General features: G+C 44.5%; 1 protein-coding gene across 1 annotated transcript; it reads right to left on the bottom strand.

Annotated features, from left to right (window-relative positions):
* Positions 1-11146: 11146 nt before the first annotated feature.
* On the bottom strand, positions 11147-11718 carry LOC124654390 (protein transport protein Sec61 subunit beta-like). The gene has a single exon (XM_047193398.1). It carries the CDS (start codon positions 11590-11592, stop codon positions 11260-11262), a length of 333 nt encoding a protein of 110 aa, XP_047049354.1. The 5' UTR covers positions 11593-11718; the 3' UTR covers positions 11147-11259.
* Positions 11719-15728: the final 4010 nt, after the last annotated feature.

Raw genomic sequence — 15728 nt, forward strand, 5'->3', positions numbered from 1 at the left:
CATAAGATTTTGTACAACTTTAACATCAAACATGCTTTTTTTAATGGTCAATCACTTATTTAGTAATCTAAGAGACAAAAAGTTACTTTTCCAATTATACATACAAATATATTTTGCATGTATACCTGCCTTTTTTTTCTGTGTGTCTGTAGAAATTGCTTCTCGGTCAGGCCAGTAGCGGAAGGAAAAAGATTACTGAGTGTGCTTATCGGCTGGTGTACGTATCTAAAGAGAGACTCCATCATGCCATTAGTAAATCGTCCGTGCATATATATATACACCACGACTTTACGCATCTGTCTGAAACCAGAGAAGGGAATTGGTTTAGGGTGACGGAGTAAATCTAGACAAAAAACTGACATGCATGCACACATGCATGCTGCATGCATGGGTGTCCGGGCGGTCGGCAAGACTGGTACTGGATGTATTTTCCTTGGAATCCTTGCCTAGCTGCCCAAGAAGAGCACGTCCACTCAATGCGATGGCAGATTACTTTGCCTTGAGGATAGCGCCGCTGTTACGGCATCTCCGGCGAGATGCATTTCGGTGATCGCGCGCGTCCATTTGGATCGCGCGGCGGACGCGAGAAAGACCATTTTTATCCGTGCGTCCATTTGCGCCTGGAGGTGGTTCCAGCGGCCGACGCATTTCCGTGTTTGCATTAATTATGAAGTTTGCAAACAATAAAATAAAGAGTTTCAACGAAGTCATAGTTATTACATTCAAATTTTGAAAAGTCTACATGAAAATAAGATAGTATTCCTTTAGGTGTGGTCTTCATGGTCAGCCAATGTCCACTGATGCTCAATCAGATCCGTCTGCAGCCGTTTGCACACGTTCTCGTCAGTGACATCTACATTCATATGTAGATAGTTCTCCCAAGATAAAGCTCCAGGAAGTGGCGCAACAAGCTCACCTAATTCCCAGTGGTTCTCATTGCGGCCATCAGGACGCTCGTTCTCAACGATCATGTTGTGCATGATCACACAGCATGTCATCACCTCATGCATGGTCTTCAGCGACCATGTTCTTGTCGGGTGATGGACAATTGCCCACCGAGCTTGGAGCACACCAAATCCGCGCTCCACATCTTTCATGCAAGCCTCTTTCATCTTGGCAAACCTCCTCTTCTTCTCGGAGTTTGGATTACGGACAATCTTCACCAGTGTGGCCCAGTCAGGGTAGATGCCATCAACAATATAATATGGCTTGTCATATTCATTTCCATTGATCTCATAGCTCACCCGGGGAGCTTTGCCTTGCATGAGCCTGTTGAAAACTGGTGATCGGTGCAACACATTGATGTCATTGTTGGAACCGGCCATGCCAAAGAATGAATGCCAAATCCATAAATCTTGAGATATGACATCTTTAAGAATGACAGTCCGTCCCTCCTCATGCCCGATGTACTGACCCTGCCATCCAAATGGACAGTTCTTCCACTCCCAGTGCATGCAATCTATGCTGCCAATCATTCCTGGGAACCCTCTAGACACATTGATCGACATGAGCCGCCTTGTATCCTCAACATTTAGCTCCCTACAGTAATACTGTCCGAACACGGCAATCACGGCTCGGCAAAACCTGTACATAGCCTCAAGGCAGGTGCTCTCACCCATTCGAAGATACGCATCGAATATATCAGTAGTCATTCCATATGAGAGCATGCGAATAGCCGTGGAGCATTTTTGGTAGGAGGTGAAGCCTAGCGCACCTGTTGCATCAGGCCTGCATTGGAAGTAGGGGTCGTAGTTTCTGACGCCCCGTAGAATGACCATGAACAGGTCCCTTGACATCCTGTACCGGCGTCGGAACAATTTTTCCGGGAACACCGGATTGGTGAGGTGAAAGTATTCCTTGTGGAGCCGGAGCTACCCTTCCACTTTGTTGCGCGGCGGGTTTTTGGAGCGCCCCTTGACAGAGCCTCGGTGCACCGGCCCCGGGTTTGAGGTGAACTCGTGGATCATGGAGGCCGCAGTAGTAGCCAATGTCTGCGTTGACTGATCGGTCTCCTCGTCGGAAGAGGAGTCAACGACCTCCGCGCGGAACTTCTCCACCATATGCCAAATGTCCATCCGCGTGGGTACGAACAGTGGATCAATGGCCGCACACAATAGCGCCGAAAACAGGAGAAGAAACCTACCGGCGCAATTGACCGAACAGGTCGTGAGCGGCGCAGAAGGGTGGCGCAACCGGCAACGTTTGGCCCCAAAACAGCCGGCAGGTACGCGCCGAAGCCAACCCCGAGTACGATCCTGCTCTCCCGCGCGGCGACAAAAGAGCCGACGACGAGTACTGCGGAGCTGCGACGGGACGGCGGCGGGTGCGGTTGGGGTGGTGGCGTCGCACTAGGGCAGCAAAGAAGGGGAAAAGGAAGCAAATCGAAGCGGAGGATTTCGCTGTCCCTGACTTGCGGGACCGGGTAAGAAAAGGAGGACGCTCGGCGCGACCGTGGAGCGTCCGCGGAGACGCAAATCTGGCGCACATCTGGGCCAGGTTTGCGTCGCCGCGGACGGCCCGGTCACTTTGCGTCGTCCCACTAGAGCAGGGCCCAGATGCATTTCCGGTCACGACGGACGCAAACGGTCGCTCAGCGTCCGTTTGCGTCGCCCCGCTGGAGATGCCCTTAAGGCTAGCCATAGTGCTAGTATAATAAGGAGTATCATGCATGCCACCTTGGCAAAAATCTAATGTGACGGTATAATTAATGAGGAGAGATATGCTAGTGGTATCATAATACTATGATACTGTATCGTAGCACGTGAAACTAGAAAATTTAATGTCAAATACATCCTATAGACACAATTGCATTGAGATTCTACAAATAATTAAATATCATGAGATTATGATACTACTAGATGATACTAACCACTATAGGGGTAGTATCATACACTTGTATCATATGGATGATACCACTACATGATATTTTGCACTATGACCAGCCTAAAAAGAAACCTTGACGATACATGGAGGAAGCCAGGATGGTGATAGGCAGTAGGACATGCGGCCTTTGCAGCGGCCGGAATCTTGGATGAGGAGAGAAATTGCCAGATTGAGCGGACTCGTGGTCCGTGGAGAGCGGCGGCGCCCTAGTCTTCGACTCTTCGTTTCTTTTTCTGCTCGATTGAGATGTATCAAGCCTTCCGGGTTACATGGTTGAGGACGGCAATTGGGAAACCCCAAACCGTGGGACGATCCAACCGTCAAGATCGTTAATTGAGAAGATCCTACGGCTAATCACACAACTATCTCCGTCAACCGAGTCTTATTGCTCTGAAGCTATATAACCATGATTACTTCATGAGAGAAATGCTTATCTAGCCAGCTCAAAGTTTCCCATTGGCACATAACTGATCAGGGAACGCCAAATTTATTGTCCGGGACCTCGAGATTAGCAAGGGATGAGTACTTAACGAGTTCACGTGGTAGCTCGCCTGCGAGAACATATTTTTGAACAGTTGTAACTTGTAAATAAGATTTTTTTCTGATGAGTATACATTAGTAAATATGTTGTAGTAGGGCAAGGGACCTAGAAAGGGGGGCATTACCCGCGCCCCCTTCCCTAGAAAATTCCTTAAAATATGGGGTTGTTTTGTGGTACCCTCAAATAAATTACAACCCTCTATTTTGGTTCATCTAATGGTCTACAATAACTCATACCACTCCGAGAAAGCTGAGAAGTATGATTCATACTTCTCTTAAGATTTCGGCACCAATCCAAAATAGGCTGTCAACGGGCCTGGCCCAATAGCCCAAGAGAGCCGAACTACCCGATGTCGTGCGCAAAAACTACCTAACCCTCGTTCCTTCTTCCGCGAGTCGACATGCTGCGCGGTTCCGTCGCGGATGCGCTACTCCGGCGCCCCACCGCCGCGGCCCCTCCCGTCGGCAGCCTCCTTCGCAAGATAAACCTATCCCATCCTAGGCACGTACCGTCCATGGTGCTCTCGCCCAAGGTCCCGCCCCCGATCCAGAAACGCCCGGCGCCGCCATCGTCGGTCACGCCTGCAGCACCCTTTCTGTCGCCCCCGATCTAAGATCCCGCGGCCTGATCCGCACCACCGTGACCCGACACCACTGAGAAGGTGCACCTGCCGATGCACGTCGTGGCCAGCGTCGGTGTTCAAGTACCACGCCGAGACCGACATCCCCAAACTCTCGCTGGACACATGGGTCGGCATAGCTGCCACCAGACGTTCAGGGTGAGTCATGTCCTCCTAGTCTTTCTTACGTTTCCCATGAAATTCAGCTAACGCACAATGTTTCCCTTGGGTTTCCATGAAATTTACCTATAGTGCTTACTGAGAATGTAAGGTTGTAAGTCACACACATCATGTTGGATGTACTTCTAAGATCCACACCTTTTTATCCTCATGAAATGAAATGTTTATAATAGATGTGAAGTTTACCACATTGTGGTCTTTGTGGACACCTTTTAATTTTTATCAACCGTGAAAGTATCATCATTTATACTTTCCATGTGTCCATTTACATCTTATACACTTCAAGTGTTATTAGCATATGAAGCCTCGCTGGTTTGTGCAGTGATTCGGTAATCTGGAACTTTGTTTTTACCCCACATTTCTCTTTTCTTGGTAGAGATATGTTTATCATCTGCTGTTTGGTGATCATACACCGGGGACCTCTTTCCCTTATGAAGAAGAACATTATGCTTGTAATATCACGTCTAAAGTGACTATCTAGTCTAGCTTAATGTTGCCGTCTAACTTAGAACTCCTTCAGTCAAAAGCATCCTTGCTCTAATCTTTTAACTTCTAAATTTCAAAATAATCTCAAATTTCTGTTTGAATCACATACCTTGCTTTCACATGGCAATACTGGAATATTGGAGTTTATATTTTCAACAGATCCATGCTATGATGCCTTTCATGACCAAGAGTGGGGAATCCTAGTACATGATGACAAGCATGCTCTAAGCCGAATGAAACCATCTACACTAAGAACGTTAAGAAGCAATTCTCAGTTGGTGTCAAAGCTAAACGAGAAGAAATTCTCTGGGCCATGCATCCTCACTAGGTCTCTGTTGTCAAAGCATAGATTTGTACGATCATCGAAGACGCGCATGAGGTTTTAGAAGTAATTCATTCACCGTTGCAGTCATCCTATGATACTATCCACCTATCCAGATCTTGATCTTGATAGTCTGAACAGCATCTACAGCCAATTCATTTCGCTCAACCAATTTTTTGTTTACTCTTAGTAGACTTCGTGCCTCCCTATTTCTTTCTGCAATTAAGTCTGAATCTTGCTTTTGGTAGGTCATACATGAGTTTTGATCGTTTGACGAGTACTGCTGGAGCTTTCTGAACCACAAGCCTATGATCAGGAAGATTGTGCAACAATTATGGGACGAGAAGATTCAACATAAGAGCTATATAGCATTTTAGGATTCATTATAGAAGAGCTGGAAGCTATTGTTGAAGACATTAATAAGAAGTCGCAAAATAAGACAAGATAAATGAGCTCGAGGTTCTTACAGAGAAATTAATAGTATTTGGCCGCAGGTCCCTGGCAGCAGCCAAAATTTCATAAATTGCACATAAATTCCATAGATACTATGGGCAGCTCATGTTTTGGTTCAGGTGCTCTGTCTAGTTTAGAGGATTTTCAGTTCTGTCATTTACCCTGGTTTATCGTCTAGCTAGTTTAGTGGATGTTGCGGTTCCTTGCAGCAATCAATTTCTCTTGTTTGAGGACGTTCTCACTCTGTACGGCTGATATCAGTCACACAAAGTAAATGCACAATCTAGCTAATTTTGAAATACTTTCGAAAAGTACACACTATGGCAGTTTCGTAAATGAGTCGAAACAATAGTATAAGGTACAAGTTCATTGCAACACATGACTGATCTGCTAAGAAATACAAAAACAATATAGTAGGGCATTCACAGAAGAATAGTGCATAGTCACTTAATCCAACACGAATTGCAAGGAAACAAGAGTAGTGCACAGTCTTAATCCAACACGAATTGCAAGGAAACACTTTTTGGGCGATACTCACACTTGATGAATGCAACTCCTCTAAGAAATACACCATAGTCCGATCGGACTCATATTGCAAGTGATTGATACTACACACCTAAGTTTCTTCATCGGACTACCACAAGGATGTTCCATCGGCGTCCTATGCCTCTCGTTTCCTCTCGTTAGATAACACAACATGCTTTTCTATGTGAGACATCTAATCTATTTTGTATTCAAATATGAATAGATACCTCAAATCAAAACTCAGAATAGTCACCAGCTGATAAAAATCTCTTCAAGAACTTATGGAACGACAATGGGTTCTAGAAGCTCAAAGTTGTTTAGGTAACAATACTTGAGAAATATATATTCTATTAACTATTACATCTCCCAGCGAAAGAAGCTCTACGGAGCATAAAAAGTCCCGCCAACTACAGCTTCACTCAGGTTGACAACCAAGTCTCCAAACAACATCTTCATTCGCCTCCTCATCATAATTATAGGCACTTCTCAAGAATTCGCATCTAGCATGTCCATTATCTCCATCTTTCCTAGCTCACAATCTTTGCCAAAGAACCTGCAGACCAAACTTGCCGAAATGAATATCATTGCTTATTTTCAATAAAGTCCCCAACATAGCAGCTGTGAGTAAATACTTAGTTCTCATTGTAAAAACAATTCTAATTGCCTAGCAAAATAACCATAGTACACATATTCTTATTTCCATCGGACTATACCAGCCACGCTTGATAAGCAAATTAAAGTTTATAAATAGACTGGACATTTCCTCAAGCCTTACATCTAGATGCCATATTTTCACTATAGCAGAATAAATTGGCCAATAACTTAGTCAATATGATAAACCCTAGACAGATTATAATTTCGTCCCAGGGTGATAGTAGGCTTTGGATCTGAACCACATTCAGACAACATCATCATTTGAGACAAAATAACTAGAATTCAGACATAAGCATGCCATTCATATCCCTAGCAGTAACAAATACAAGGACTCTTGGGTAGAATAGAACAATAAAAAATGTAAACAACTTCACATAACGAAAAACTGGCTTATGATTATGTGCGTTCATAGGTAAGGAAGATATCGCTTTGGCCTAATAATCTAATAAAAAGTTTACCATAAGGATCACAGAGTGATAACAACGCATTTCCAATCATAAATCAGTAGGCAGTGCTAGAGAGAAAGTTCCTAAACTGAACTAAATAAGTAGTAGTTCATACGGCCAAAGCAGATTTAAAATTTCAGTCCAATAACTTAACTCAGAAATAGCCGTAGTACTAGGCTAAAATGATCAACTATCTAATGCATACATAGTACAATAGAATTTCATTGAAGATAGAGTCGGTGTTGCTCGTACAACATTCTCCAAATTGACAAGACGTCAGTCCACCTAAAATGAGCCAAGATACTACCCTCCATTTACCAGAAGCTTTGGTCCTAGCTTCCTAACAGTGCAATCATATTGAACACTAAATATCTATCTGTATGGTAATCAGAAAAACAACACTACTCATTTAGCTCAGCAAACCACCATAAACCAACACTATGTAGCAGTAGTATTAAATTCATACCATATCTCTTCAGTGCAAAGTACTTTCAAACTTGTTCTAGCTAAACCTGACTCACAATGCAAGCAGTCTTGAGTCATCACTGTACTCCTCCAAGCAAATGTGCATGGATACATGCACATAAAATTGAGTAAATGTTGCCTCCAAGCAAATGTGCATGGATACATGCACATAAAATTGAGTAAATGTTGCCATATGTGATGACAAGCACTTAGGGAGCGACTCAGATTTTTTCAGTCATTTTAAACTGATCATCCCAACATGCAGGTTATGAAGATTGGGTTTTACTGCAAGATGTACAACTAACCTTATTCAGTTCTCACCATGGGTAATAACCACACAAACTAACAACAAAAAGGGGAAAATCATACCACAGAGAAGATCCATGGGGTTCCTATGTGTGTGTGAGAGGGAGGGAGCAGGCATGAGGGAGGGGAACACGTACCTCCTGCCTCACGCGTAGATTGGGCCGGCGGTCTTCAAAACAAACGGGTCGACGCGGGGCATGGAATGGAGGTGGCCGCGGCATGTGCCAGCTGGAGGTGGTGGCGGCGGCGTGTGCCATCTGGAGGCGGTGGCTGCAGGTCAGGTGGGGCTGGCAGAGGCGTGGAGGTGGCGGTGGCGTGTGCCAAGTGCAGGCGGTGGCGGCGGCGTCTGGATGCATCGTCATATTTTTTTTCCTTGAACCCTCTTTTTTTCCTTGATGATTACGGCTTCCTGGGCCTCTTGGGCCTAAGCTGAACCGTTTAATCTGAGCCGTCAGAGCAATTCATACGACACCCTCTGTTAAGAGTGGTAAAAGGTACCGTAAAAGCAGCCTTCAGGTAACGTAGGTGAGCCCATCTTATTAACGCACTAAGCCAGAAATTGGAGCATGCTACCACGGAAATTGGAGCATGCTACCAAACGCGTTCATAGTGACCATGGCCTAGGTTGCATGTTGTGCTCTCGACTACGATGACAATTCTAAGCGTAGCTACACTTCCCATCCTTTCCAAATTTTCACCACAATTGACATAAGGATGCTCAGCAAACATGATTTCTAGTCCTAAAGACAAAACGAGTGCAGATGTGTACATGCATTGATTTGTAGTCCTGACCAATCACTTGGAACTAGTCACAGCTCACAAACACAAGCTGATCATTAATCGAGATCAGAAACTTCAGCGCCATTTATTCTCTCGAAAAAGTGCAAAGCTTTGCATAACTTGTCATTAACAAAGAAACGAGAACCTGCAGAATCATAGGATGTTACAAAATACTCAAGAAAAAACAATCAGTATTCCACTTCACATATCATTGGCATGTCATACAAAAACAAAAGAGGAAAAATGCTTAATACAGCTATAAACATAGACACCAATCAAAAATTAGGACGGGTCCAAAAGGTAATAGAGCATTGTGCCCAGTCACACATAGGAACTGACAAGGAGTCCTGAACAACTAAATCAGCTAATCCATTTGGTAGCTGTGTCCACAGTATACATATACCACCAATAATAGAATACATAATCTTTTCCATATATAAAACAACATGAATATCACGGTACGATCTGTGGCATCACAATTTTGGCATTGCAACTTAGCATGTCTGTACAAAACCTGGTAGCCAGAATCAGGGATCAGGCTGCCCTTTGGGCTAGGTCTGGCGCCAAGGGTCTACGGGTAGTTCTGCCATTAACCTGGGATGTCCACTAAATAAATGTAACTCTGTTGTAACATGCCTCCTAGGAGGATTGTAAAATTCTGTCTTTTCGATGAAATGAAATGCAAAAGTCTTTCTTGTTTTCACGAGAAAAAAAAAGTTAGCATGCCTTATTTTTGACTACCTTTTCTTCATTAGAAGGAAATGCACGCATACAGATTCATAACACTCAAAATTGTCACATAACTTGATAATTACCAGTTAGGTTGCACAAACTCAGTTTTCTCTTCTTCAGAATTATACAGAACAGAACTCAAGAGTGTAACCAATGTTTTGCAGCAGATCAAACAAATTAAACAACAAACAAAGAATCGGACAATAGATAAGCCACTATAGTATAAACACGCAATTTTAGCGAAAGTACCGTCACCGTCAAAGCAAACAGCAAAAATTGCATGAATGATCAAATAAAGACAAAATAAAACCTCTTAAGAGGTATAACACTCATAGAGGAGTAAATAGATTCAGGGGCAACTCTAATTAACTGTGACCATTTATTACTCCGTCAATGATAAGCAGATATTAACTGTAAATATAGAGAGTATATTTATTGCAGGAAAGATTAGCAACTGTTAGCACAGGTAACCAAACATACGCGAGTAAAAAAAAAACTCCCTGAGAACTTGCATATAAATTGTATCAGCATGTAGTTTGCATACTGTGGCACCATGAGGAACACTAGAGGTCACAGAATCCTTCAAGGCAGATATCATGTTGACATACATCTTCCATGAAATTAAACTGTTAAGCATGTTGACATACATCTTCCAGAACTCAAGAGTGTAAACCAATGTTTTGCAACAGGTCAAACAAAAAAATTAACGAACCAAGAATCAGACAATAGACAAGCCACTATAGTATAAACACACAATTTTACCCAAACTACCGTCAAGGTCAAGACAAACAGCGAAAATTGCATGAATGATTAAATAAAGACAACAAAATAAAAAGGTACTACAACACTCAAAGAGCAGTAACTAGATTCAGGGGCAACTCTAATTAACTGTGACCATTTATTACTCCATCAATGATAAGCAGATACCATTACGGCCATTATGAACTGTAAATATAGAGAGTATATTTATTGCAGGAAAGATTAGCAACTGTCATCACAGGTAACCAAACATACAAGAGTAAAAAAAAAAACCATGAGAACTTGCATATAAATTGTATTAGCATGTAGTTTGTGCATACTGTGGCATCATGAGAAACACCTGACATGCTGGGTTCCAACTATAAGTAAGCTAGAGGTCACAGAATCCTTTAAGGCAGATATCATGTTGACATACATCTTCCATGAGATTAAACTGTTAAGAAATTATGAATAACTTAAAAATCCCTAGGTAAGGAGTAAACTAAAATTAAAGCTCTCTTAAGTGTTTCTGTGATCACCAAGCAAGTATACTTGGCAAAAGGTACCAGCCTGCCTATCGGCAGTATAAAAATGATCACAACATTGAAAAGCACGGCATAGATTTATAATTCTAGTCAACAATAATAATAACCCGAAAGGAACGCTCAGTTCTATAAAATGCAGTAACTATACAGACTATTAAGTAAAAGATGGAGCTAGCATGATGCAAAACCGTACTTGGGATGCTCACAAGCTGCAAAACTGTATCCCCAATCTCAACATGGCACATACATCCAATACGGTGATTGCAAATTCACAGGTGATTAGCCAGAATTCATGACCCCAACAAGGTAAACTGAAACAGAAAGGGCACCATAATTTAAACTAGTATAAGCTGCTGCTTGGCAGATCTATCTGAGGGAGTAAAGAGGAATCAAGCCTAGCCTCTTGGATCTGTTACACAGGAAACACCATATTTGGCAGATCTAACTCAGAAAGGATCAGCAACAACAAAAACTAAACATCCTTGTTACACACCAAAACCACCTGATCTGATCTGATCTGAATTGAGGAGGAGGAGGAGGAGGAGGAGGAAGCAGGAAGGGCGCGAGCGGACGGGGCAGGGGGATCAGGCGGAGGCGGAGGAGGCGGCGGTGCGGGAGCGGTAGAGCTTGCCGAAGACGTGGAGCGCGGTGACGAAGCCGATGAAGCAGACGGACATGACGAGCACCATGGTGGGGGAGAGGCGCAGGCCCGGGGCCTCGTCGGTGTAGAAGCGCAGCATGTTGCTGCCCCCGCCGGAGAAGCCGCCGCCCGCGCCGGACGAGGAGGAGGTGCGGCCTGGGCGGCGACGCATGCCGGCCGTCGCGGCGGCCGTGCCGCGGGGGCCGACGGTGGCCGGGCGGGAGGCGCCGGCGCCGCCGCCGACGGAGGACTGCGACTGCGAGGAGGTGCGGGCCATCTTGGACTTGGGTTGCGCCGCCGCCGACGGATCGTTTGCGCGCGTGTGTGGGGAAAAGTCTCTCTGGACTGCTAGAGTCGCAGCTGGATCTCGAGCTAACAAGAGCGGGTGGATGGGAACTGGGAAGGAGAGCTGGATCCCACCTGTCTGTGAAATAGATGACAGATTTACATGTAATGCTACTGCCAAATTTCCTAAATTTTTCAGCCATTTTATCGCTTCTTTTCTGTCACTGCTCGAACAAATTTCCCTCTCAAAACTCGAAAGTTTCACCGATCTACAAACTGAGCTTTTTGTCGGCAAAAACTGAATCTTTATTAGGCAGTAGGATTTGAAATAAGCAAAATTTACAAGGACATGACTAACTCTAACTCGTCCTCCACCTTTACAAAAGACCAGCATCTGCTGAAACTGGAAATGGAGACCGGGTTACATGTAGGCTTTTATTTTCAAAAATTCAGAAACATACTTTTAAGTTTTAAAAGAATCTGAAAAAAAATCTGGATGTAGACAACGATGAAATGTACAAACGTGCAAACTCTCAATCTGAAATTATTTGTATTGTTGACTACACAAAAATGACAAAATCTGATAGGTTTTATAGTTTTGAAATATGCACTATTCACTATTCTCAGATCCACACATTTGTCATTTTTGTGTAGCCTAAAGTACGAAAAATTTCACATTGAGATTTTGGGTGTTTGTACATTTCATCATAGGTGTCAGCCCACTTTTTACAACCTTGCATTTTTCTAGTTTTGAAATTAGAGAGCCAACTTAAGCTTTTGTGTTTGCCATCTTGTGAGTGCAAATGTTAGATCCTTGCTTGTAGTAGGGTTTAAGTTCTTCTTGTGACTTGTTTTTCACCTAAAACCCTAACACAACATAGAGTTGATCTTAACCCCTAGCTTTAAACCATACTCTTAAGTCACCCCTTTTTGTCTCCAATTTTCTTTCCAAAACCTTTTTGGTGGAGATACTTCTCACTTTTCCTCCACCCTTCTTTTTCTCTTCATCACATGGTGGCATCATCACCACCACATCACCTCCTTTTCTTTTCTTTCTCCATGCTTTTCCATTGACCCCTCTCCTTTAAACCTTGTCACATGGGCATGCAAGGCACTGCATGGCACCCTCCCTCACCTCTTACCTATGCACCCTCTCTCTTTCTCCCTTTTTGCAAACCCTAGGAGGGCACCACCCCCTCTCTCCCCGCTCTTTTTTTTTCTTGTACTTGCCGGGGCCTTGTGTCCCTGCATCCTCCTCTCCTCTGTGCCCCCTCCAACCCTTTGGCCCAGTCCATGACCAAACCTGGACCTCTCCCTCCAAGCGAGCCCAACACCAGCAGCCCACCTCACCCTTCCAAAACCTAGCCGCCAGAAAGGAAATGGACATGAGAACCTTCCCGCGCGACTCTTTCCCCTCCTGACGCCTCGGTTCCCTCCCTGCTGACGCCACCAGCCCGACGTCACCACGGCCCCACCCCGATGACGCATGACCTCGCTCCCCCGTTGGCCAACGCCACCACCCAGAGCCCCGCTGGTTGCCCTCCTCTCCCTATAAAACCCCCCTCCCACGACACTCCTCTCCCTCACACCACCTCACACCCCTCCACCAGACCCTCCCTGAGAGCGCCCAGGGTGTTGCTCGGGCTGCTGCTAGCCAAGGCCGCCCCGCTGCCGCATGGTCACCGTGCGGTGACGGGAAGGTTGGGTTCATCCCCAATGTCACTACCATGCCTCTCCGTTTCCCTGTTGGCCCTCGCCGTTTTCCCAACCTAACCCTGCCCCTCTCATCACCTAGGGACGCCAGAGAACCACGCTACCACCACTGCACTGAGGGCATCCGCGAGGAAGAAGACACCGGACGAAGCTGCTGCGGAGGAAGAAGGAGCTTCCCGAGCCCCTGGACTGCCCCAGCCCGACGTCGTCCCGCCCAGCCTCCGCCGACGACCGCAACATCTCACCGGTAAGACCTAGCCCCGCCCCCTCCTTTTTCCCTGTCGACTCCGGCCACCCGCACGCGCATCTTCATGGCGAGAGGATGAAGACGGCCCTGGGTCGTCTGATTCAGATCATGCACATGCACGACCCAGGTGGCCACGTCAGCCATGCATGGCCTGGCCCGCCACGGGCCCCCTGCTTTTTTTTTCTTTTTTTTTTATCTCCCGCCACCTGTAAACCCCTCCTGGGCCGGCCCAAAACCCCACCCCCGCACGGCCCATATTCTTCCCGCCCGTTTAGTTAATTTGAACTTTGAAAATTGTTGTTAAATTGTGATAAAAACCAGAGAGCTTCATTTGTTAATAACTCAAATTCTACAAACCCAAATCTAGTGAAACCAAGTGCGCTAGTTCACAAATTTCATTAGCTTTCCAATGCCACTGGTCTCATATTTTTAGGATTTTTCTACGATTTACGACTTGTGTATCTTGCTCTCTGTGTAGTTTATATTCAAATCTGCTTTAAAAATTGCAGGATTAACCTTTTTCGATGAATCCAATTTTGGTAGTCTTGTTTTTACAGTAGCTTCCAACTAAAATTGTTGCCACTCACTGTTTAACTAAAACTTGTGTTAGTTAATGAATTTGTGTTGTGCATAGAATATGAACCCTAAGTTTTTTACTTAGCCAAACCATTTTTGCTTTCACCCAATTTTGTTTGACCATTTGAAATGTTTGGTTTTACAAAAACAACCCCTCTGCAACTTAAACTTGTTTTAAAATTTTCTTGAGTTTTCAAATGGTGTGGTAATTGTATGCTTGTATGTTCTTTTATTTTGCGGCGATAGATTCGAGCGTTTTTGAAGTGGAAGGAGAAGAAGATTGTGAAGTGTTTGAGGAAGACCAGGGACTAGCCAATCAAGGCAAGCCATCTTTTGATCTCATGCTCCTATCCTATTCACATTTTTTGTGCACTATTACACTCTTTATCTCTGGCATTATCTTTGTGTTGATTCTATTCATCCAACTTGCAATACTTGGACTTCGCAAGTCATAGACACCATTAGTACTCAAATACCCCCTAGTTGTATGGTGATTAACATCATGCACCCTTTTTGTAGCCTTTCTCAATGACACAAAACCTTAGGTTGGGAACCCCTTGGGAATTACCTTTACAAAAGTTTTTGGAAAAACCTTGGGTAAAATGGCTCTTACTGAAGTGCAAGTTTTACATGGACATGATGTTGCTTTTCTTAAAGAAGTTGACACAATGAAGTTGTTCGAGGAAAGGAAAAAATGTTTATGAAATGGTTTTCGGGAAAAACAACACATGGTTCTATGTATTCGCCCGGAACAACCAACCCGTGCAACCACATTACCCCAACATGGGAACGGGGCATAACTCGGAGTTTGTTCGCCATAGTATGGGATGCCTCACAACTATATAAGGGTACCGTTACCTCGGAATCCGAATTGTCGTTGGTGTAGGCAATCATATAACGGGATGCTCGTAGGGCTACCCGTCCGGAAGACACCATGGGTCTCCCGCCGTGGCAATGGAGTCACGCTCGATGATGTGAGCTGCCATGATTTGCCGGGGAGGTACATACTCCATGGGGAAGGGTCCTATAGTAGGGAGAATAGGCAAAGAGTCATGTCCGAGTTTTTGTCATGGCATAGTTGATATGCAGGGAATATGCTTATATGATAGGCTCGCGGATCTTGTGAGGAAAGTGTGCAAACTCTGCAGAGTAAAATCTATTCAAATAGTCGCGTCCGCGGTCATGGACAATTGGGATAGCCGTTGCTTAGCTGTGTTGAGTTTTGTCTTAGAAATGGTTTAAGGAACTTGTTTTCGGAGTACCGGAAGGGTACGGGAAAGGTTTGGTGGTCATAAGGAAATGGCCGGAAGGAAAATTAGGGTTATCCCATCCTAGTGGTTTAGTCTAAATTTCTTTTGAAGTATCTTCTTCAACAAAGATATAGAGATGCTATATCCACAAGAGAAAGCGTCTCTTCCGCACATGCTATATCCACGAGAGAAACTATCTGTCAATTTGTATCCTTAGACTAGCACCTTTTACTTTACTAATGCCAAATATGCATCCCCTATCTTTCGTGATGGTCTTGCGAGTACAATTTCAAATGTACTCACGGTTTTGTCCCTGGCTATTTACTTGGCCGGACTATATAT

The sequence above is a fragment of the Lolium rigidum genome, chromosome 5 (genome assembly GCF_022539505.1).
Source record: "Lolium rigidum isolate FL_2022 chromosome 5, APGP_CSIRO_Lrig_0.1, whole genome shotgun sequence".
NCBI classification, from domain to species: Eukaryota; Viridiplantae; Streptophyta; class Magnoliopsida; order Poales; family Poaceae; genus Lolium; species Lolium rigidum.

Coding starts and splice junctions, on each gene's coding strand:
- LOC124654390 (XM_047193398.1), bottom strand. CDS start 11,592: ATGGCCCGCACCTCCTCGCAGTCGCAGTCCTCCGTCGGCGGCGGCGCC.